Source organism: Nomascus leucogenys, chromosome 7b (assembly GCF_006542625.1).
Source record: "Nomascus leucogenys isolate Asia chromosome 7b, Asia_NLE_v1, whole genome shotgun sequence".
Classification (NCBI taxonomy): domain Eukaryota; kingdom Metazoa; phylum Chordata; class Mammalia; order Primates; family Hylobatidae; genus Nomascus; species Nomascus leucogenys.
The window spans coordinates 50,839,353-50,862,121 of NC_044387.1; the positions used below are offsets into that span (position 1 = coordinate 50,839,353).

The 22,769-nt window shown below is 49.6% G+C and overlaps 1 protein-coding gene across 5 annotated transcripts in view; it reads left to right on the top strand.

The window, feature by feature from the left end:
* SLC2A11 (solute carrier family 2 member 11) overlaps positions 1-22,769 on the top strand; it is a 38,118-nt gene that overhangs the window by 12,613 nt on the left and 2,736 nt on the right. For 2 of the 5 annotated variants that reach the window (XM_003281732.4, XM_003281731.4), the window contains 9 exons: positions 6,350-6,474; positions 7,564-7,693; positions 8,240-8,388; positions 12,442-12,629; positions 12,742-12,852; positions 13,751-13,852; positions 13,928-14,003; positions 14,281-14,408; positions 14,628-16,278. In XM_003281732.4, coding sequence (XP_003281780.1) covers positions 6,350-6,474; positions 7,564-7,693; positions 8,240-8,388; positions 12,442-12,629; positions 12,742-12,852; positions 13,751-13,852; positions 13,928-14,003; positions 14,281-14,408; positions 14,628-14,828 — 1,210 coding nt within the window. In that variant the 3' untranslated portion in view covers positions 14,829-16,278. Of the gene's footprint in view, positions 1-6,349; positions 6,475-7,563; positions 7,694-8,239; positions 8,389-12,441; positions 12,630-12,741; positions 12,853-13,750; positions 14,004-14,280; positions 14,409-14,627; positions 16,279-22,769 lie in introns of those variants that run through there. The other 3 variants (XM_030815967.1, XM_030815969.1, XM_030815968.1) reach the window with 3 other exon arrangements.

The window sequence follows — 22,769 nt, forward strand, 5'->3', positions numbered from 1 at the left end:
GGAGCTTGAGACCAGCCTGACCAACATGGTGAAAACCCATCTCTACTAAACATACAAAAATTAGCAGGGCGTGGTGGCACACTCCTGTAGTCCCAGCTACTCGGGAGGCTGAGGCAGGAGAATTGCTTGACCCCGCAAGGCAGAGGTTGCAGTGAGCCAAGATCATACCACTGCACTCCAGTCTGGGTGACAGAACAAGACTCCATCTCAAAAAAAAAAAAAAAAAATTAACCAGTTATGGTGGCACATGCCTGTAGACTCAGCTACTTGGGAGGCTGCGGCAGGAAGATCACCTGAGCCCTGGAGATCGAGGCTGCAGTGAGCCTTGATTGTGCCACTGTACTCCAGCCTGGATGACACAGTAAGCCCGTCTCAAAACAGCTGGCTTACTAGCGATCTTAGTCTATTTTTATTGCCATAACAAAATAACTGAGACTGGGTAATGTATAAAGAACAGAAATTTACTTTCTCACAGTTCTGGAGGCTGTGAAGTCCAAGATCAAGGCACCAGCAGATTCAGTGTACTGTGAGGGCTACTCTTTCTGCTTCCAAGATGGTGCCTTGTCCCTGTGTCCTCACATGGCAGAAAGGGTGAATGCTGTCCTCATATGGTGAAAGACAAAAGGGCAAAAGGCAAAAAGAGCCTGCCTAGTTCCCTCCAGCCCTTTTATAAAGCACTAGTTCCATCAATGAAGGTGGAGTTCTCAAGGCCTAATCAATCTCCCAAAGGCCTACCTCTAAATACTGTTGCATTGGAAATTAAATTTCAACCTGAATTTTGGAAGAGACACAAACCTTCAAACCATAGCACCAGCACAGGATCACCAAGACTGGATTAGGCCACTGGGCTCATATCTGCACCGTGGGGAGTAGGGGAACAGTCACAAACAAAAGTGGGGCTCTTCCCATGAAGAAGACGGAGGTAATAACTATTGTGCGGCTATCTCATGATACCTGGCATAAGCACAAAAGGAAGAAATTAAAAATTCAAATTTAGCACTTATGCTTATTCTAATTACATCAAATGTCTGTTCCCCTCCCCAGGACAGGGGGATGTAGTTCTTCCATTCAGCAGCTGACTGGAGCTCTGAAATGTGTTGCCATCATTGGGTGCTCAGGGTTGGTTGTGTAGGGGAATGGGTGGGTTAGTCGTCTTGGTGACAGGAAGCCCCTATTGTTCAGCCCATGTGCATTTTCTGTCCTTGCTACCCTATTTGCTTTGTTTATCACCCAATTGAGTAAGCACCAGGATGGTCAAGGAAGGCAGTTGAATGCCATCTACAGATAGAGGGTCATATTGTCCATCTGATTATGAAGAGCCTCTTTGCAGTGGGAGGGGCTTCTGATAAGATAAGCAGAAACATATTTATGTATATTTTCAGGTTCTGGGCTAATTTTATTTTATTTTTTATTTTTTTTGAGACGCAGTTTCGCTCTTGTTGCCCAGGCTGGAGGGCAATGGCGTGATCTCAGCTCACCGCAACCTCTGCCTCCCTGCCTCAGCCTCCCGAGTAGCTGGAATTACAGACGCCCACCACCGCGCCTGGCTAATTTTGTATTTTTAGTAGAGACGGGGTTTCTCCATGTTGGTCAGGCTGGTCTCAAACTCCTGACCTCAGGTGATTCACCCACCTCAGCCTCCCAAAGTGCTGGGATTACAGGCGTGAGCCATGGCACCCAGCTATATTTTCAGGTTCTGGGCTAATTTTAAAATATACACCCACTTAGTGTTTCCCTGTACCTCCTTGAAACCAGTCTTCAAATTCTGCTTCATCTAAGACTCTGTCCAACCAAACCTTTTGAAAAAGGGACAGGTGGCTCCTGCCTGTAATCCCAGCACTTTGGGAGACTGAGGTGGGGGGATCACCTGAGGTCAGGAGTTCGAGAACAGCCTGGCCAACATGGTGAAACCCCATCTGTACTAAAACTACAAAAATTAGCCGGGCGTGGTGGTGGGTGCCTGTAATCCCAGCTACTCGGTAGGGTGAGGCAGGAGAATCACTTGAACCCGGGAGGCGGAGGTTGCAGTGAGCCAAGATGGCGCCACTGCACTCCAGCCCGGGTGACAGAGTGAGACTCCATCTCAAAAAAAAAAAAAAAAAAAACAGAAAAAGAGGCAAAAGAAGTCCATGCTAGCAGGCCGGGCGTGGTGGCTCACGCCTGTAATCCCAGCACTTTGGGAGTCCGAGGTGGGCGGATCACGAGGTCAGGAGATAGAGACCATCCTGGCTAACACGGTGAAACCCCGTCTCTACTAAAAAAATACAAAAAAATTAGCCGGGCATGGTGGCGGGCGCCTATAGTCCCAGCTACCCGGGAGGCTGAGGCAGGAGAATGGTGTGAACCCGGGAGGCAGAGCTTGCAGTGAGCTGAGATCGTGCCACTGCACTCCAGCCTGGGCGACAGAGCGAGACTCCATCTCAAAAAAAAAAAAAAAAGAGCCCATACTAAACAATCTGTCTATAGGGTAAGTTTAAGTCCTTCAATACCTTTTAGGTCCAAGCTGATGTGAGTGACCTATTCGTGGGACACTTTGGGGCCCACATTGGGCAAGTTTGGTTTCTACCACTTCTATTCAGTGATAGAGTGCTACAGGGCACACGCAACCTTAGTAGGAGGGTGTCATACAGCACCCAGTTATGATGACTACATGGCCCTGTGGCATCCTGCAGCCTGGTGTTTATTCCCCACTAGGGCCTAGTGACAAGGCCAGGAGCTCTTTCTCCTTAAGAGGATAGCAGGCTGGGCATGGTGGCTCATGCCTATAATTCCAGCACTTTCGGAAGCCAAGGCAAGAGGATCTCTTGAGCCCAGGAGTTTGAGACTAGCCTGGGCAACATAGCAGAACCCCATCTCTACAAAAAAAAAAAATAGAAAAAATTAGCCGGGCATAGTGGCACACACCTGTGGTCCCAGCTACTCCTCAGGAGTCTGAGGTGGGAGGACCACTTGAGCCTGGGAGGTTGAGGCTGCAGTGAGCTGTTATAGCACCACTGCACTCAAGCCTGGGTGACATAGTGAGACCCTATCTCTAAATCTCTCTCTCTCTATATATATATATGTATATAAAAGAGGATAGTAATTTGCTGAAGGAGAGTAGCTCAACTAAAAAGCTTTGGTTTTGCATTGTGATCCCTTTTTAGGGTATTTTAACTGCCACTTTGAGCACCACAGGCTCTCCTAAAGCTCAAGGGTTGAGTGGCAGAGCTCTTTGAACTTGGCTTGGGGCCACGATCATGTATAGTTGCTAGTACTCTGCGACGTGAATTTGGCTTCGACCCACTGGAGAATATACTTCTCTTGCTTAGCACCACTCAAAGCTACCAGGTTTTCAAGTCACCTGATAAATGTGCCCGGTCATGACACTTGATGTGGTATTCTGCTGCCTCCAAAATGGAAAGAAGCTCTCAGAGGTTTATCCCTCCTTCTTAGAGGAAGGGGACCAAGGTGCAGCAATTTGTCATGCACTTTGGAGAAAATACACTGCCACCTCTTAGTCCTCTAGACCTCAGGTACTTCGTTGGAGTGGCAGCCCCCTATCTCTTTATTAATCTTCTACTCTTTGTCACACCGTACCTTACCAAGACTTCTAGTGCACTTGCTGCTTCCTCTTCTCCAGGTCCTTTCTGTATGAACTCATCAAAATAGTGGGACAGCAGCATGTCCTGTGGGATGCACAGCTCCCTGTGGAATAGACTGTGGCCTACAGCTGGACAGCCGCTATATCCCTTTTTTTTTTTTGAGACGGAGTCTTGCTCTGTCACCCAGGCTAGAGTGCAGTGGTGCGACTCGGCTCACTGCAACCTCCGCCTCCTGGGTTCAAGAGATTCTCCTGCCTCAACCTCCTGAGTAGCTGGGATTACAGGCACGTGCCACCATGCCTGGCTAAATTTTGTATTTTTAGTAGAGACGGGGTTTCACTATGTTGGTCAGGCTGGTCCCGAACCCCTGACCTCAGGTGATCCACCCGCCTTGGCCCCCCCAAGCTGCTGATTACAGACGTGTGTGTGTGTGTGTGTGTGTGCGCGCGCGTGTGTGTAGCATGGTGGGGGGAGCACAGTGGAAGAACTTGAATTTATTTATTATTTATTTATTAGATGGGTTCAAGTGATTCTCCTGCCTCAGCCTCCCCACTACCTGAGATTACAGGCGCCTGCCACCATGCCTGGCTAATTTTTGTATTTTTAGTAGAGATGGGGGTTTCACCATGTTGGCCAGGCTGGTCTCAAACTTCTGACCTCGTGATCCCCCCACCTCAGCCTCCAAAAATGCTGGGATTACAGGCATGAGCTGCTGCACCCGGCTGCTGCTATATACTTAAGGCAGGTCGATGGAGGTGTATGACTGTTCCAGCAAGGTGAATGCTAAGTGTTTTTGGCAATGTCTGTGTATTGAAATGGAGCAAAATGCACTCACCAGATTGAAGTACTTAATTATTATTAATGGATTTATTAATTCATTCATTAATTCATTTATTAATTTATTAATTCCAGTGAGGAAAATGTATATTATTGTAATTATAATTATTAGTTACAATTGGAGTTACCACTGGACCAAGTTTGTTATAATCTACTGTCATTTTTTATTCTCTAGACACAAGAGACCCAAGCTTTGGCTCATATTTTATCACCAATGTGCTGGTGACTCTGAGCAGAACACTGGCCACTTCTGGTCCTCAGTTTCCCTCTCAGTACAGTGAGCTATATGATCACAGTGAGCTCTCCTGGGTAATCTGTATGACAGCACTTCTGAGCTCAATATGAGCAGCCAAAGCTAATGCTTCATCATGATGGAGCAGGTGACATTTCCAATGTCCCCTCCTTGGACTGGTGTCTGTCCCATTGACCGAGGCATTGAGACATACAGCCATTCTGAGTTGTTAGAAGTGTATCTGTAATACATGGAGGAAAATATAAGGAAACTACTTGACTCTCTATGCGTCCCTTGCTTCACTCTAAAAGTCCCTGTTCTTCCTCCCTGGAGTTTTATTGAATCTCAGAAATTACATATTAGTTCCTTCATTGTTGCTGTTGAGACAGGGTCTCACTTTGTCACCGAGGCTGGAGTACAGTGGCGTGATCACGGCTCACTGCAGCCTCGTACTCTTGGGCTCCAGCAATTCTCCCACCTCAGCTTCCTGAGTAGCTGAAATTACAGGCGTGCGCCATCATGCCCGGCTAATTTTTTTTTTTTTTTTGACATGAAATGTCACTCTTGTTGCCCCAGGCTGAAGTGCAATGGTGCAACCTCGGCTCACCACAACCTCTGCCTCTTGGGTTCAAGCGATTCTCCTGCCTCAGCCTCGAGTAGCTGGGATTGCAGGCGTGAGCCACTGCCCCCGGCCTAATTTTTTTTGTATTTTTTGTAGAGATGGGGTTTCATCACGTTGCCCTGGCTGGTCTCCTGGGATCAGGTGATCTGCCCGCTTCAACCTCCCAAAGTGTTGGGATTAAAGGCATGAGCCACCATACCCAGCCCAATTTTTATATATATTTAAAAATTATGTGTTACAACAGACCTGTAAGTGTAGGAACTCTCATCTCATTTGACAGCAAGGATACCAGTATTTGAGGTGATGACCTAATGAATGATAGAGTCAGGATTTAAATTCAGGGTCTTGGCCAGGCGCGGTGGCTCACATCTGTAATTCCAGCACTCTGGGAGGCCAAGGCGGGTGGATCACCTGAGGTCAGGAGTTTGAGACCAGCCTGGCCAACATGGCAAAACCCCATCTCTACTAAAAATACAAAAATTAGCTGGGTGTGGTGGTATGCGCCAGTAATCCCAGCCACTCTGGAGGCTGAGGCATGAGAATAGCTTGAATGCAGTGAGCCAAGATCGCACCACTACCCTCCAACATGGATAGCAGAGCAAGACTTTGTCTCAAAAAAAAAAAAAAAAATCAAACTCCTGGGCTCGAGCAGTCCTCCCACCTCAGCCTCCCAAGGTGCTGGAATTACAGGTGTAAACCACCACCCCTGGCCAGTCCCTTCATTTTAAAAAGGAGTTTGGGGAGAACAATACTTAATCTGAAGGGGGAAAGCCATACCATATGAATTCTGTTATTTCAACCTTTGCTGTAGGCAGAAAGGAGAATAATCTGGGGGCATGGGCGGGGGAGGGGAGTGGGAATATTCACCTCAAGGCATACCATAGGCAAGCCTAGTTATAATGGTCATTTCCATTCATGCAGTTTAGACTCTTTGAAACACAGATACACACACACACACACACATACACACGTGTGTGTCTGATCAGGGCTTGTTAGAGTTGCAAAGAGTGGTCCCCAAGGATGGTCCCTCTGGACTGAACCACAGCCTCTCTTTCTGTGTGTTCCACTTCCCCCAAGGAAGAAGTCCCTCCTGGTGAATAACATCTTTGTGGTGTCGGCAGCGATCCTGTTTGGATTCAGCCGCAAAGCAGCCTCCTTTGAGATGATCATGCTGGGAAGACTGCTTGTGGGAGTCAATGCAGGTATGGGGTGGGGGCTTCTCGTCCTGCCTCTCTATGCCTATTTATTCATAAATTCATTAATTCCTTTCATTTCTTCCTTCATTTCCTCCATTTATTTATTTATTTATTTATTTATTTATTTATTTATTTTGAGATGGAGTCTCGCTCTGTCGCCCAGGCTGGAGTGCGGTGGCGCAATCTCGGCTCACTGCAAGCTCCGCCTTCCAGGTTCATGCCATTCTCCTGCCTCAGCCTTCAGAGTAGCTGGGACTACAGGCGCCTGCCACCATGCCCGGCTAATTTTTTGTATTTTTAGTAGAGACTGGGTTTCACCGTGTTAGCCAGGATGGCCTCGATCTCCTGACCTCGTGATCCACCCACTTTGGCCTCTGAAAGTGCTGGGATTACAGGCGTGAACCACCACACCAGCCTTATTTATTTACTTTTTATTTATGCCTACCTTTGTCACAAAAGGATGAAGTATAGTTTATCTTAAAAGACTCATATGACTAGATATTTAAAGTAGGTACAGAACAATGGAAAAGTTGTGTAGGGGTGGGGGAATAAGCATCTCCAAACTTATACTAACAGAGGCCCCATGTTTTGAGTAACACTCTAAGCCATGAGCTTCCTGGCAGCCAAAGTATAAAGGGATATAGGATGAGTTTTCTGATCTTCCCTCAGAAGCAGAATGGCCTGTTAGGTACTCCTCGGTTTGTGGGGCTTTTCATGTGAGAGAGCAGAATTTTGAGCACATCCACCTGGGCTTTTAGGGGCTCCAACACAGCTCCCTCAGAGCCCTTCACACTTGGGTCCCAGTGATGGGACCTAGGAAGGTCCCATGAACATGTGGGACTGTGGCCAGGGACCAGGATGGGAGCCGATCTGAGAAAGCCCTCTCTCAGAAGTTGTGAGGAGTAGAGTTGGGATCCTGTCGGCCCTTCAGCAGGTGAAGCAGAACCCCTGAGTGTGGGGGTGAGGGATCAGCCCTCAGTGCCAGGATCCAGTTGAGTGGCTGGACAGTGCTGAGTGGGGCAGGGGAGACAGGCCGATGTTGTGGAGGAGGGTCCCAGCTGGTAGCTGATGTGCCTCTGCTGTGCACACGTCCAGGCGTCAGCATGAACATCCAGCCCATGTACCTGGGGGAGAGCGCCCCTAAGGAGCTCCGAGGAGCTGTGGCCATGAGCTCAGCCATCTTTACCGCCCTGGGGATCGTGATGGGACAGGTGGTCGGACTCAGGTAAGCACCCCTCCCCCACGTGCATTGAGTGTTTCGGAGATACCAGTAAAAGCGTTTCTTCACCTAAATGTCTCCACTACCCACTCGTAGATTAAAGCATTGTTGCTTTGCATGAAGGCATCGAATCCTCTATCCACATCTCTGCTGCCAATTCACAAAATGGGTATCAGTCAACACACTGCAATGTGAATCACCTTTTCCCATCCTCTCCAGGTCAGGGAGCAAAGAACAGGTCTTGACAGAGGAGAGGGTGAAGATTTGGGCTTTCAAAGAGAAATGTGTTCCAGTCCTTCCAGAAAAAAGAGGAGAAGGCAGAGCCTGGACCCTTGGGAAGGGGAGTTGCTAGGGATGAGGTGGGGCAGTGGCCCTGTCCTCTCTTGGTCCCAACCTGGGTGGAAAGGATCTTGATGTTCAGACCCAGACTTGGATAGGAAGAGGCACGGGGCAATTGCAGACCCTCTGCAGGGAGGTGTGCAGGTGGGCAGGAGAGCAGGGTGGTAGGACTCTGGCAAAGAGGCGTCTGGCCCGGCCTCTCCTTCTCCTTAGGGAGCTCCTAGGTGGCCCTCAGGCCTGGCCCCTGCTGCTGGCCAGCTGCCTGGTGCCTGGGGCGCTCCAGCTCGCCTCCCTGCCTCTGCTCCCTGAAAGCCCGCGCTACCTCCTCATTGACTGTGGAGACACCGAGGCCTGCCTGGCAGGTGAGTCTCTGTCCTTGGGCTCCCAGACTGCCCTTGACCAAGGGGTGCATCTCCCCAGAGTATATGGGTCCCCATTTTGTAGGTTTCATTTATCAAGGAAAAGCTATCCCTCTCTTTGTGCCTCAATTTCATGATCTGCCCATACCTGCCTTCCATCAGAACTCTATCAAGTGGCTGTCCTAACTGCCAGGCAGCAGAATGGATCAGACCTAGCCACTGTTATTCAAGTACTCCAGAGTGGTGCAGAGAAACATGTGCGCGCGCGCACACACACACACGGTGAAACACCTGTGCGAGACCTCACTTACCCAATGCCAACTGGGTGATGGTCATGTTATCAGTTAAGCTACAGTAAGAATGCCTAAGGAACAATCGCAACATTTCTGCTTTAAAGCAACAATTATTTACTGCATCTTTTATTCATGTACTTGCCTGGGTGGCTGCACAGCTCTGCTGATCTCAGCTGGGCTAGTTCACAGTGTGGGATGGGGGAGGGGGGCAGTGGTGAGGTTCAGCTGCGGGTTGGCCAGTCTAGGCTGGTCTGCACTGGAGCCATTCAGCTTTGCCGCACTTTCTGTCCTCTCACTTTTGGTACCAACGAGTTAGCCTAGGAATAGTATGGTGATGGCAGAGAAACAAGAAAGCAAATCCAGTTGCATAAGCGCTTTCCAAACCTTTGGTCCCCTCAACATTCCATTGGCCAAAGCGAGTCAGTCATGCTGCCGAATCCCAAGTCAAGGGATGGGAAAATTGATGGTATATTCTCTCCCATCGCAAGGGGTGTGGATTTAAGGAGGGGTGAAGACCAGGGCCCATTAGTGTCACCATGGCCACAATTATTACTTATGTCTCTCCTCTGTGCAAAATGTGTTCAGTCCCATCCCAGGATCCCCCAAAGTCTCATCCAATCATGGCATCAGGCTTGAAGTCCCAGATCTCAGACCACATTAAGTCTATATGGGCCTTTTCTTGATCCAGAAACCTAGGATCTAGAAAGATAAGTCTTCTTCCCTTCCCACACTCAGCATGCAATGGTGAAAAGTAAGATGAGGTAACCAAAATTAATGCTCTCATTTCAAAAACGAGGAAGCAAGGCAGGCACGGAGCAGTCACTAATCTGTAACAATTCTGAAGTGCCCCTAGGAAAATATGGCCATGTCCCCTGCCTTGGGGGTAGGGAGTATTCTTTGTTCAAGTTCCAGCTCTGTCCCCTGCCCCCTAGGAAGGGCACCCCAGGCCATGGTTCTTTTATTATTTTTGATTTTTTTTAATTTTTAGAGACAGATTCTCGCTTGTCCAGGCTGGAGTGCTGTAGCTGTTCATAGGCATGACCCCATTGTTGATCAGCATGGAAATTTTCTTCTTTTTTGTTTTTTTTTTGGTTTTTTTTTTTTTTTTTTGGTTTTGTTTGGGACAGGGTCTCACTCTGTCACCCAGGCTGGAGTGGTGTGATCTCAGTTCACTGCAACCTCCACCTCCCAGGCCCAATCAATTCTCCCACCTCAGCCTCCTGAGTAGCTGGGACTACTGGCCCGTGCCACCACGCTTGGCTAATTTTTTTTTATTATTGTATTTTTTGTAAAGATGGAGTTTCACCTTTTTGCCTGGGCAGGTCTCAAACTCCTGAGCTCAAGTGATCCACCCCCTTTGGCCTCCCAAAGTGCTTGGATTATAGGCGTGAGCCATTGTATCCGGCTAGCACGGGAGTTTTGAACTGTCCCATTTCCAACCTGAGCTAGTGCATTCCTCCTTAGGCAGCCTGGTGGTCCCTGCTCCTGGGACGTCACTATATTGATGCTGAACTTAGTGCAGACACCTGATCTGCCTAGCGTACTACAACCCAGAGCTCCTGGGCCCAGGCGATCCTCCTGCCTCAGCCTCCTGAGTAGCTGGGACTCTAGGCACACACCACTATGTGTGGCTCTCCATGCTTCTTGCGTCTGCCCTCTGAGATGTTTTTCCTTTTCTATCAACTTCCTTGATTCCTTCTGAAGAGGGCGTTGCACAATGCGCTGCTTTTGATGGTTGAGCAAATTTCTCAGCCTGCTTCCTGCCTACAGAGAGTTGGGTCAGGCCAGGCGCCAGCTCACGCCTGTAATCCCAGGGAGGCCGAGGCGGGCGGATCATGAGGTCAAGAGATCGAGACCAGCCTGGCCAACATGGTGAAACCCCATCTCTACTAAAAATACAAAAATTAGCTGGGTATGGTGGCACGTACCTGTAATCCCAGCTACTAGGGAGGCTGAGGCAGGAGAATTGCTTGAACCCGAGAGTCAGAGGTTGCAGTGAGCCAAGATGGTGCCACTGCACGCTGCACTCCGGCCTGGTGACAGAGTGAGACTCCATCTCAAAAAAAAAAAAAAAAAAAAAAAGGAAAAGAAAGTTGGGGCACAGAAGTCTTTATATTTCAAATTGTCCTGGTCTTTTTTTTGTCCAAACTGGCAGACCTTTTGCCAATACAACTTTCTCAAAAATGATGTGAGTTTTCTATGTATTTGAGGTTTTTTCATGTGCCAACAAACCACGCTCACAATTATTTTTGAGACAGGCTTCTCTCTCAAGGCCTAATTGCTGGTATTTAGGGTATGTCAGGCTACTGTGAACCAACGCCCTCAAGCCTCCTAAATGCCCCCTTTTCTAGCTGTGAGGGCCTATGAGGCACTGCTTTAAGCCACACCCTTGACTTGATCTTTACTGTGAGTCCATGGCTTCCTGGCAGTGCTCCGGATTTGATCTTTGCTCACAGGCTGTTACTTAATTTGGGATTCTTTTGCTAGCTGGAGAGGATAGAGGCGAGAAAACATTTTTTGTTGTTTTCAACTAACCCAGTGTTTCTGAAATATGCTACGTTTAATTAAATTTTGTTGCCTCTGAATTCTGCTTGCAAACTGGCCAGTTATTTTCTGAGCTAATTCTTTATGTCTTACAGCAAACTTAGAATATTCATCTAACAGCAACCAGTTCATGCTTTCAATATTTGGAGTTTTCTTTGCTCAAGTCCATAAGTTCACTGAGCCCATTTTCTTTCTTCCGTGTTACTGCACTATATAACATAGCTTTTCATTTCTCCAACCTCATCGCCATCCTCTGCCTTGTCTTGGAACTGATACCATATTTCACAAGTCTTTGTTATGGTAGCACCCACTCCTGGTGCCAATTTATTGATCAGCTTTCTATTGCTGACTAATAGATGGTCATAACATCTTGGTGGTAAAGAAACAAACAAAAAAAAGCAATTATTTAGCCTAAGCCTCTAAGTCCTCTGGGCTGGGCTGATCTAGGATGGTTCTGGCTGATGGCTCTCCTGATCTTGGTCATTCCTGCAACTGCAGCTCAGCTGGGCTGATCTAGAACAGTCCCAGCGAGGGTGGCTCAGCTGGGCCCCTTTGGCTGTCCATGTCTCTTGTCATCCTCCTGGCTAGCCTGGAATGTTCTCATGAAGGCAGAAGAGCAAGTAGAAGTGAGCAAGGCCTCTTAAGGCTTAGGCTGGAACATGGCACGCCCTGCAGCCTCATCCTATTGGCCGTGCCCGGAGCCAGGAGCAGGGATGTAGGCAGTACTTGCCCCTTTAGTGGCAGGAACTGCAAAATCACACAGCAGGCAGTGTGGGTGCAGGGAGGGGTGAAGAATTGGGTTTGATAATGTGCTGCAACAGTCATGTCCTGTCTGATATGTCCGCAGAACCCTGAGTTTCTTTCTAAAGCCTTTTTTCATCCATGGTGGCAACACCCAAACAGCCCTGAGAAATGTCAGGGCCAGGAAGATCATCTCCATCTGACCAGGGAGGCAAACAGAGACAGAGAGATTGAGAGAGACAGAGGCAGAGAGAGAGACACACACACACACAGACAGACACAGACAGAGATTGAGAGAGACAGAGGCAGAGAGAGAGAGAGAGAGAGACACACACACACACACACACACACAGACAGACTCAGAGATAGAGAGTGAGCCAAGAAGGAAAGGAATGGTGGGATGGAGGGGGGCGTCCCTGTAGGGGGACCAAAGAGGGGCTTGGGGATGGGGAGCTCAGTACCCTCCTCCCTGGCTCAGCACTACGGCGGCTGCGGGGCTCCAGGGACTTGGCAGGGGAGCTGGAGGAGCTGGAGGAGGAGCGCGCTGCCTGCCAGGGCTGCCGTGCCCGGCGCCCATGGGAGCTATTCCAGCATCGGGCCCTGAGGAGACAGGTGACAAGCCTCGTGGTGCTGGGCAGTGCCATGGAGCTCTGTGGGAATGACTCGGTGAGACCCCTGCCCCGCCCCACACCCTGGGCCCCGGGGGCTTGGTGTTGCAGGCCGCTGGGAGCCATGGGAGGTGGAAGGGAGCCCAGGCCTGAAAGCCACCTTCTCCCAGGTGTATGCCTACGCCTCCTCCGTGTTCCGGAAAGCAGGAGTGCCGGAAGCGAAGATCCAGTACGCAATCATCGGGACTGGGAGCTGCGAGCTGCTCATGGCGGTTGTTAGTGTGAGTCTGGAGGGCGCCCTTCCTCCACTAGCCCTGCGGGGAGGGACCCCCAGGTTCTCTGCATTAAACCAGTTTACACTCCAGCTTATGGTGTTGAAATGCAGTGAGGGGCCAGGTGCGGTGGCTCACGCCTGTAATCCCAGCACTTTGGGAGGCCGAGGTGGGTGGATCACGAGGTCAGGAGTTCGAGACCAGCCTGGCCAACATAGTGAAACCCAGTCTCTACTAAAAAATACAAAAAATTATCCGGGCGTGGTGGCGGACACCTGTAATCTCAGGTACTTGGGAGGCTGAGGCAGGAGAATCGCATGAACCCAGTAGGTGGAGGTTGCAGTGAGCCGAGATGGTGCCATTGCACTCCAGCCCAGGCAATAGGGCTGAGGTGGGATCAGGAGTTCGAGACCAGCCTGGGCAACATGGTGAAACCCCATCTCTACAAAAAATACAAAAATTAGCCAGGCGTGGTGGTCTTCGCCTGTAGTGTTAGCTACTGGAGAGGCTGAGGTGGGAGGATCACTTGAGCCTAGGAGGTTGAGACTGCAGTAAATCGAGATTGTGCCACTGCACTCCAGCCTGGGTTGGACCAGTGAGACCCTGTCTCAGCTCAGTGAGACCAGTAAAACCCTGTCTCAATCAATCAATCAATGCAGCGAGTTAGAGAGCATCTATTGAGCATCTATGGTTTGCGGGTCACTTCCAGCACCATTTTGAGAGGCGGAAACTGGCTGAAGTTGGGTGATTGATTGACCAAGTTCCTTTAGGAAATTAATAAAGTCACACTGAAGCAATAAACTACCCTCACCACCACCAGCTTTCTCAGGAGACCCCTTTTCATTGCCTGCCCCAGACCTCGGGGACCATGGCTGGATGTGTGGGTCTGCGCTTTCTGCCTTTGCAGTGTGTGGTAATCGAGAGGGTGGGCCGGCGCGTGCTGCTCATCGGTGGGTACAGCCTGATGACCTGCTGGGGGAGCATCTTCACTGTGGCCCTGTGCCTGCAGGTAGCTGGGGTGGATGAGGGCTGGGGGGTCCAGGCCGGGCTGACTTCCACCTCACCCCGACCCCGTCCACGGCAGAGCTCCTTCCCCTGGACACTCTACCTGGCCATGGCCTGCATCTTTGCCTTCATCCTCAGCTTTGGCATTGGCCCTGGTGAGTGGGCCCAAGGGGCTCTGGGCATCCGTCATCACATAGAAGGAGTGATGAGTGCCTGGGTGCACAGTGGGTGGGTGTGAATGCAATGTTCCCTGCAGGCCCTCAGAGACCACCTCGTGCTGGGGCTTCTGGGAGGGAATGGCAAGAGGAGAGCACTGAGGGGCCCCCCATACAGACTGGGCCTGGGCTCCCACTCCCATGTCTGGGCTGGGGTTGGGGAGAGGCAGGCAGGGAGCCCTGGCCAGCGGCCCCCTGTCCCTGCCCCTCCTTCCAGCCGGAGTGACGGGGATCCTGGCCACAGAGCTGTTTGACCAGACGGCCAGGCCTGCTGCCTGCATGGTCTGCGGGGCGCTCATGTGGCTCATGCTCTTCCTGGTCGGCCTGGGACTTCCGTTTATCATGGTAGGCCCGCCCCTCCTGCTGGGCGCCCTGCCTTAGGCTGTGTCCCTGTCATCCTGAGAACCCCAGCGGGAGGCTTCCATCCAGGGAGACTGAGACTGAAAGGAAGGGGTCTTAGGGGAGCAAAGAGGGGGGCAAATCCCTCCTCACGACCTATCATGGGCCTTCCGTTTAGGGGTTGATGGAGCCACACCAGGTCTTGGGGTCTCTTTTAATCCGCAGGAGGCCCTGTCCCACTTCCTCTATGTCCCTTTCCTTGGTGTCTGTGTCTGTGGGGCCATCTACACTGGCCTGTTCCTTCCTGAGACCAAAGGCAAGACCTTCCAAGAGATCGCCGAGGAATTACACAGACTCAACTTCCCCAGGCGGGCCCAGGGCCCCACATGGAGGAGCCTGGAGGTTATCCAGTCGACAGAACTCTAGTCCCAAAGGGGTGGCCAGAGCCAAAGCCAGCTACTGTCCTGTCCTCTGCTTCCTGCCAGGGCCCTGGTCCTCACTCCCTCCCGCATTCCTTTGTTTAAGGAGTGTTTATTGAGCACCCTTTGTGTGCAGACATGGCTCCAGGTGCCTAGCAATCAATGGTGAGAGTGGTGTTCCAGGCTAAAGGTAATTAACTGACAGAAAATCAGTAACAACATAATTACAGGCTGGTTGTGGCAGCTCATGACTGTAATCCCAGCACTTTGGGAGGCCAAGATGGGAGGATCAATTGAGGCCAGAGTTTGAAACCAGCCTAGGTAACATAGTGAGACCCCCTATCTCTACAAAACATTTAAAAAATTAGCTGGGCATGGTGGTATGTGCTAACAGCTCTAGCTACTCAGGAGGCTGAGGCAGCAGGATCACTGGAGTCCAAGAGTTCAAGGTAGCAGTAAGCTACGATCACACCACTGCATGCCAGACTGGATGACAGAGGGAGACTTCATCTCTTTAAAACATAGTAATTACAGACTCAGGAAATGCAGTGAAAGAAAAATACAGGTTGGCCAGGTGAGGTAGCTGATGCCTGTAATCCCAGCACTTTGGGAGGCCAAGATGGGAGGATTGCTTTGAGACCAGGAGTTTGAGACCAGCCTGGACCACATAGTAAGATCCTGTTTCTACCAAAAAAAAAAAAAAAATTAGCTGGGTGTGGTGGTATATGCCTGTGGTCCCAGCTACTCAGGAGGCTGAAATGGGAGGATCACTTGAGCCTGGGAGGTCGAGGCTGCAGTGAGTCCTAATTGAGCCATTGCACTCCAGCCTGGACAAAAGAAAGAGACGATGTTTCAAAAAAAAATAAATACAGTTTGTAGTGGGTATGGGTGTGCATACCAGGAAGCCCGACCTAGTCTGAGAGGGGAGTGGTCAGAAAAGAATTTTCTGAGGAATTGATGTTTTTAATCAACTTTATTGAGGTATAATTGATACATAACTGCATCCATTTTAAGTATATATTTGGCGAGTTGTGAGTTTTAAGTATAGTTTTGGCGAGTGTATACACTTGCGAAACACCACCGCAATCAAGATGGAACATTTACCCTGCCCCAAGGCACCCACATGCCTGTTTGCTATCAATAACCACTCCAGCTCCAGACCCGGGGAACCACTGACCTGCTTTCTGCCTCAATTAGTCAGATTTGCCTTTTTTCAGAATCTGAAGTCATTCCATACTGTATGTACACATTTGTGTCTGGCTTGGCTCCAGATAAAGTTTTTGGGAATCATGTATGTTGCTGCACATATTAGGAGAGACTCCTTTGTATTGCTGAGTAGTATTCCTCTCTGTGGTTAGACCATGATTTATTTATCCATCTTCCTGTTGGTGAACATTTTGGCTGTTTCTAATTCTTGGCCATCATGAATAAAACTGCTGTGAACATTCCTACAAAAATCATTGTCTAAACATATGTTTTTATTTCTTTTGTGTCTTAGTCCATCAGGCTGCTATAACTAAGAACCATAGCCTGGGTGGCTTATAAACAACAGAAATTTATTTTTCATGGTTCTGGAGGCTGGGAAGTCCAAGATCAAGGTGCCAGTGGATTCAGTGTCTGCTGAGGGCCCATGTCTTGATTCATAGATGGCAGTCTTCTTGCTGTGTCCTCCTACACATGGCAGAAGGGGCAAGGGAGCTCTCTGGGGTCTCTTTTATAAGGGCACCAATCCCATTCATGCAGGCTCTGCCCTCATGACCTAATCACCTCCCAAGAGGCCCCAAGGCCCTACCTCCAAGTACCATCATGCAAGGGATTAGGTTTCAAGGTGTGAACCTGGGGAGGACATAAACAGTCAGTCTAGCTTTTTGGGTAAGTGAATTGCTGGGCTTAATAATAAATGTATATTTAACTGTATAAAAATTGTTTTCCAAAGTGGTTGATTATACTATTTCACATTCTCATTAATAATGTGTGAGTTCTGGATACTTCAAATCCTCATCAGCACTTGGTATTGTCGGTCTTTTCAATTTAGCCATTCTAGTGAGTGTGTAGTGGTATCTTGTCGTTTAATTGTGGTATTTCCCTGATGACTAATAATGTTTGAAATCTTTTCATGTGCTCGGTATGGCCATTCGTGGGTTTTCTTTTATGAATAATTTGTTCAAATATTTTGTCTACTTTTTTTTTTTTTTTTTTTTTGAGACAGGGTTCTCTCTCTGTCACCCAGGCTGGAGGGCAGTGGAATGATCTCAGCTCATTGCAACCTCTGCCTCCTGGACTCAAGCGATCCTCCCACCTCAGCCCCGCAAGTAAGTGGGACCACAGGTGTGAGCCACCATGGCCTGCTAATTTTTGTATTTTTGGTAGAGATGAGATTTTGCCATGTTGGCCAGGCAAGTTTCAAACTCCTGACATCAAGTGATCCACCCACCTTGGCTTCCCAAAGTGCTGGGATTACAGGCATGAGCCACCACACCCAGCCCTTATCTGCTATTTTTATCAGATTGGTTGTCATTATTTTTGAAATGTGGGCATTTTTTATACATTCTGGAAGCTAGTACTTTGTTAAATATATAGTATTGTAAATATTTTCCTGCAGTCTGTAGCTTGCCTTTTTTATTTTCTTAATGCTACCTAAGAGCAGAATTTTTTTTTTTTTTTTTTTTTTTTTTTTTTTTTTTTTTTGAGATGGAATCTCGCTCTGTTACCAAGGCTGGAGTGCAGTGGCACGATCTCGGCTCACTGCAGCCCCGCCTCCTGGGTTTAAGCAATTCTCCTGCCTCGGCCTCCTGAGTAGCTGGGACTACAGGCATGTGCTGCCACGCTCTGCTGATTTTTTTGTATTTTTAGTAGAGACGGGGTTTCACCATGTTGGCCAGGATGGTCTTGATCTCCTGACCTTGTGATCTGCTCACCTCAGCCTTGCAAATTGCTGGGATTACAGGCATGAGCCACCTGGCCCGGCCAAGCAGAAATTTTTATTTTGGTAAAGTCTGATTTATCAGTTTTTGGTTTTTGTGATTCACGTTTTTTGTGCCATAAGATATCTTTGCCTATCGCAATGTTGCAAAGATTTTCTTCCAAACGTTGGATAGTTTTAGCTTTTACACTTATGTTGCTGATGGTGAATTTCAAGTTAATTTTCGGATATGGTGTGAGGGGTTGAGGTTCCTTTTTTTTGGGTGGGGGAACAGGGTCTCACTGTGTTTTGCCCAGACTGGAGTGCAAGTGACGTGATCTCAGCTCACTGCAACCTCTACCTTCCAGACTCAAGCAATCCTCCCACCTCAGCCTCCTGAGTAGCTGGGACTACAGGTGCGTGCCACCATGCCTGGCTAATTTTTTTTTTTTTTTTTTTTTTTGAGGCGGAGTCTTGCTCTTTCGCCCAGGCCGGACTGCAGTGGCGCTATCTCGGCTCACTGCAACCTCCGCCTCCCGGGTTCACGCCATTCTCTTGCCTCAGCCTCCCGAGTAGCTGGGACTACAGGCGCCCGCCACCGCGCCCGGCTAGCCTGGCTAATTTTTGTTTTGTTTTGTTTTATTGTTTTTCTTTGTCTTTTGTAGAGACAGGCTTTTGCCGTGTTGTTCAGACTGGTTCTGAACTCATGGACTCAAGCCATTCGTCTGCCAAAGTGCTGGGATTACAGGAATGAGTCACCACGCCTGGCCCTTTTTTCTTCTTTCTTTTTTTTTTGAAATGGCTATCTTCACCATTTGCTTAAAAAAAAGGCATCTTTTCTTCATTATTTTACTTTGGTGCCTAAAGAAAGAAAATCAATGGACTATTGTTGTATAAGAAAGAATTTGGCTTTTGTCAGGAAACAGTGACGGTTAAAGAGAAGTGGTGGGGCCGTGCGTTCTCTGGGGAGAGAGAAATCTCTGGGTTGGGGGGTCAGTAGAGGTCTCAGGGAGAAGGTGACTCTGAGCTGGCTTCCCAAGGATAGGCTCAGCTGGGGGCCTTTTAAAAGCTAGAGCCTTGATGGCATGTGCCTGTAGTCCCAGCTACTCGGGAGGCTGAGGTGGGAGGATCTCTGGAGCCCAAGAGTTGGAGATTACAGTGAGCTATGATTGCACCAGTGCACTCCAGCCTGGGCCACAGAGTGAGCCCTTGTTTCTACTAAAAAAAGAAAAAAAGAAAAAAAAAAAGCTGGAGCCACTGGGAGGCAGCAGCATTGCAGGATGGGATTGAAGCCCCCGTATCCAGTCACTGTGGAGTCTTCAGGAGGCAGGGGCAGCCCTCCCAGGAGCCCTGTGTGTGGTCACTTTACCCCTCTGTGTCCCTCCACCCTGGTCCTTCCTCTGTTGACCTGCTCCCCAGTTTACCTTTGTGCTCCAAATGACTTCCCTGGCCACCCTGGCTGCAGACCTCTAATGCACAGTCATGAGTAAGAATCCGTTGACAAGCACCCCTGAGATCCTGGGATACATGCCACAAGCAGAGCAGGCATTACGTGACACCCAGGTCCTGGCCTGCCTTGGACACACTTGGTGCCCTGGTCCCCAGCCTGAGCCCTGCCCTCTCACTCACCACCCACCCAGCTGGAATTGGCTCTGGCCACTCTGGGAGGGCAGGGTGGGGGTTGCAAGTCCCTTGTTACCCAGGGAGCACCTCAGTTAGGGAGAGGAGACAGGGTCTCAGGACAGGACCTTGAAGACAAGGAAGGGCAGTGCAGAGAGGGGTGAGAGAGCCAGACTGGGTTTCTAGGGGGTGGTCCAGGGTGGGAGCTGACCTGCCTCTGCTGAGACTGCGTTCCAGGTGTGAGCATCGATGTCTAGCCCATGTAGCTGGAGAGGAGCCACAGCCATGCTCCCCAGCTCCAGCCCACCTCCCCAGACCCCAGACCCAGTGTGGCCTCTCCCCACCTCCCAGAGCATGTGGTCAAGCCCCTCTCCTAGCCCAAATCTCTCCCTCATTTGCTAATTACCAGGACCTATATGTCCCAGCTTCCCAGGGCCAGGAGACAGGGCCCCGCCCATCTGGCAGGCTCAAATTGGCTGCCTGGCTGCCGGGATCCCGGCGGCACTCACAAGGATCTGGGCTTGCACAGCCTCCAAAGGGCCGTTGTCCATTCTCTTCTATTTGTTCTCATCCTCTCCTTTCTTGGACCCTCTGAGTCTCTGGTTCCCTCTTGTTGGGACCCAGATCACTCTGTGCCTCAGCCAAATCATTTTCCCCTTCAGTTTACGCATCCACCTAGGGTCCACTACATCCAGAGGCTTCCGCCTCAGTCCTTGTCCTCGGGCTGTGCCCAGGGTTGTGAGGATGGCGGTCCTTACCTTGCAAAACAGTCTCCCAGTAACAACAATGTTCAGGGATAACATCTATGGAGGGCTTTCTACGTATCAGGACCATTCTGAGTATCTTCCAAGTGTTAGCTCCTTTAATCCTGGAAAAGACCCCATGAAATTAGTACTTTTGTTACCCCTGTTGTACATATGAGAGACTGAGTAAAAGCTGGTGGCTTGTCTAGGGTCACACAGATAACTGGAATGGCCAGGAGTAGACCTGGTGACCATGGACCCCAGACCTTGATCACTGCACACGCTGCGTCTGGGGCCTCGCCTGGTACCTGAGGTCCGTGGCACGCTGGTGCTGATCAGTCAGAGTGCTCATGGGAAATGTAGTCTAGATTCTGTGTGCTTCCTGATCTCCTTGATCTCCATTTTATTGAGGAGGCCTTTAGAGGCCACCCGAGGGGTCCAGAGTGATCCTGTGGATTAGCAGTGGAGCTGAGCTTGAGCCAGTGCTCATCAGGGGTCGTGTTCTGCCCCCATTCTCTGGTTCATTCTGCAGGTAGCAGGGAATCATTGAAGATTGGAGAGAATCAAACACCTAGAGAGAGACGACTCTGCCCGGGGAGCCCAGGCTCCTGTCTGGGTGCACACTCCAGGGCTAGATGGTGACTTCTCAGCTACTCTAGCTTCATAGGCTCATAGTGCATGTGAGCGCTCATGTGGACACACACACACGTGCATGCGCACACACATGGACACACACACACACCGCTGTCTTTGGAATCAGACCATGAAAATGCTTCCTCAGAGGCCTAGGGGTGAGGAAGCTGAGAGGTGAGTTGTGCCTCCAGCTGGACATGCTGGGATGGGGTGGGAGATGAGGTGGCCACACCTGGGTGGCAGGGGCTCTGGGGCAGTGAGCCTTCTAACGAACAGATCTGGGATGCTGCCGTGAGGAGGAAGAGGGAGTCAGCAGCCATGCCCGCCAATGCCTCCTAGTGCATTTGTCCACGGTTAGCAGTTAATTATTGTGTCCCTATGGGTCGCAGGTGTATTATTTGTATTGCTCTTATAATAAATCAACACATTTTTAGCAGCTTCAAACAACACACATTTATTATCTCACAGTTTCTGTGGGTCAGTAGTGCAGCGTGACGTGACTATGTCTTCTGTGTAAGGACTCGCATGGCCAAAGTCAAGGTATCTGAAGGGACAAGGGAAAAATCCACTTCCAAGTTAAATCTGGTTGTGAGCAGAATTCAGTTCCTTGTGGTTGTACCATGAGGTCTCTGGTCCCCTTCATCTTCAAAGCCAGTAATGGACATCGAGTGTTTCTCTTGCTTAGAATCTGGCACTCTAGCTGGAGAAAATGATCTGCTTTTAAGAGCTCATGTGATTAGATTGGGTGTACCCAGATGCTCCATGCGAATCTCCCTATTAGGTCCATAATCCTAATTGCATCTGTGAAGTGCTTTTTGCCAGGTAACATAGCATACTCATAGGTTCCAGGGATTAGCGCTTGTCCTCCCCCTGCTATTCTTTAGTGGGCAGGGCGTCATCTGCCTACCACGGAGGTAAGGGGTCAGGAGGTAGGCATACAGCAATGCCCAAAAAGAGACTGTCCCCGCTGGGACGGAGTTTACCGTCCTGCGGTAAACTAGAGTTCACTAGAGTCTTAACTCAGAGTTAAGTAAACTCGGAGTTTACCGCCTGCAGTCTTAACTCAGAAATATGGAGATAGCCTCGAAGGACAGGACAGGTACTGGGCACATGTGGGAATGGACCAAGCCATGTGCTCCGGGGCTTTCCCAAGGAACTAAGGCTGAGCCAAGAACTAGAGGATGAGTTGGAGTCAGATGAGGGAAAATGTGGGCAAACTGGATTTCAGGACCAACCCCCAACCCTGGAGCTAGGAGCCATGGTACTGAAGGACAGTGCTGTGGGCGGCAAGCCACCCAGGCGCCGAGGCAAGAGACCGAGGACACGAGCTGTTCCAGTATAATAAAATATAAAACAAGAATAGTTATACCAGATATAGATCTTAGATATGTTATATATGAATATCATTAATCATTAGTTGGTAGTAATTACTCTTTATCCCAATATTATAATAATCCCCGCTCTATAATCATAACCTAGGAAAAACCAGGCCATACAGAGATAGGAGCTGAGGGGACACAGTGAGGAGTGACCAGAAGACAAGAGTGTGAGCCTTCTGTTATGCCTGGACAGGGCCACCAGAAGGGCTCCTTGGTCTAGCGGTGATGCCAGCGTCTGGGAAGATGCCCGTTGCCAGGCGGACCGTGGTCTAGCGGTAGCAAAAGGTGTCAAGGAACAACACCCACTACTTAGCAGACCGGGAAAGGGAGTCTCCTTTTACCCGGGAGAGTTTAGAGAAGACTCTGCTCCTCCACCTCTTGTGGAGGGCCTGACACCAGTCAGGCTTTCCCGCAGTTATCCGGAGGCCTAACCATCTCCCTGTGATGCTGTGCTTCAGTGGTCACGCTCCTAGTCCGCCTTCATGTTCCATCCTGTACACCTGGCTCTGCCTTCTAGATAGCAGTAGTAAATTAGTGAAAGTACTAATAGTCTCTGATATGTAGAAATAATGGCAAAAGCTGCCTTTCTCTTTGTCTTCTCTCTGCCTCGGCTGCCAGGCAGGGAAGGGCCCCCGTCCAGTGGACACGTGACCCACGTGACCTTACCTATC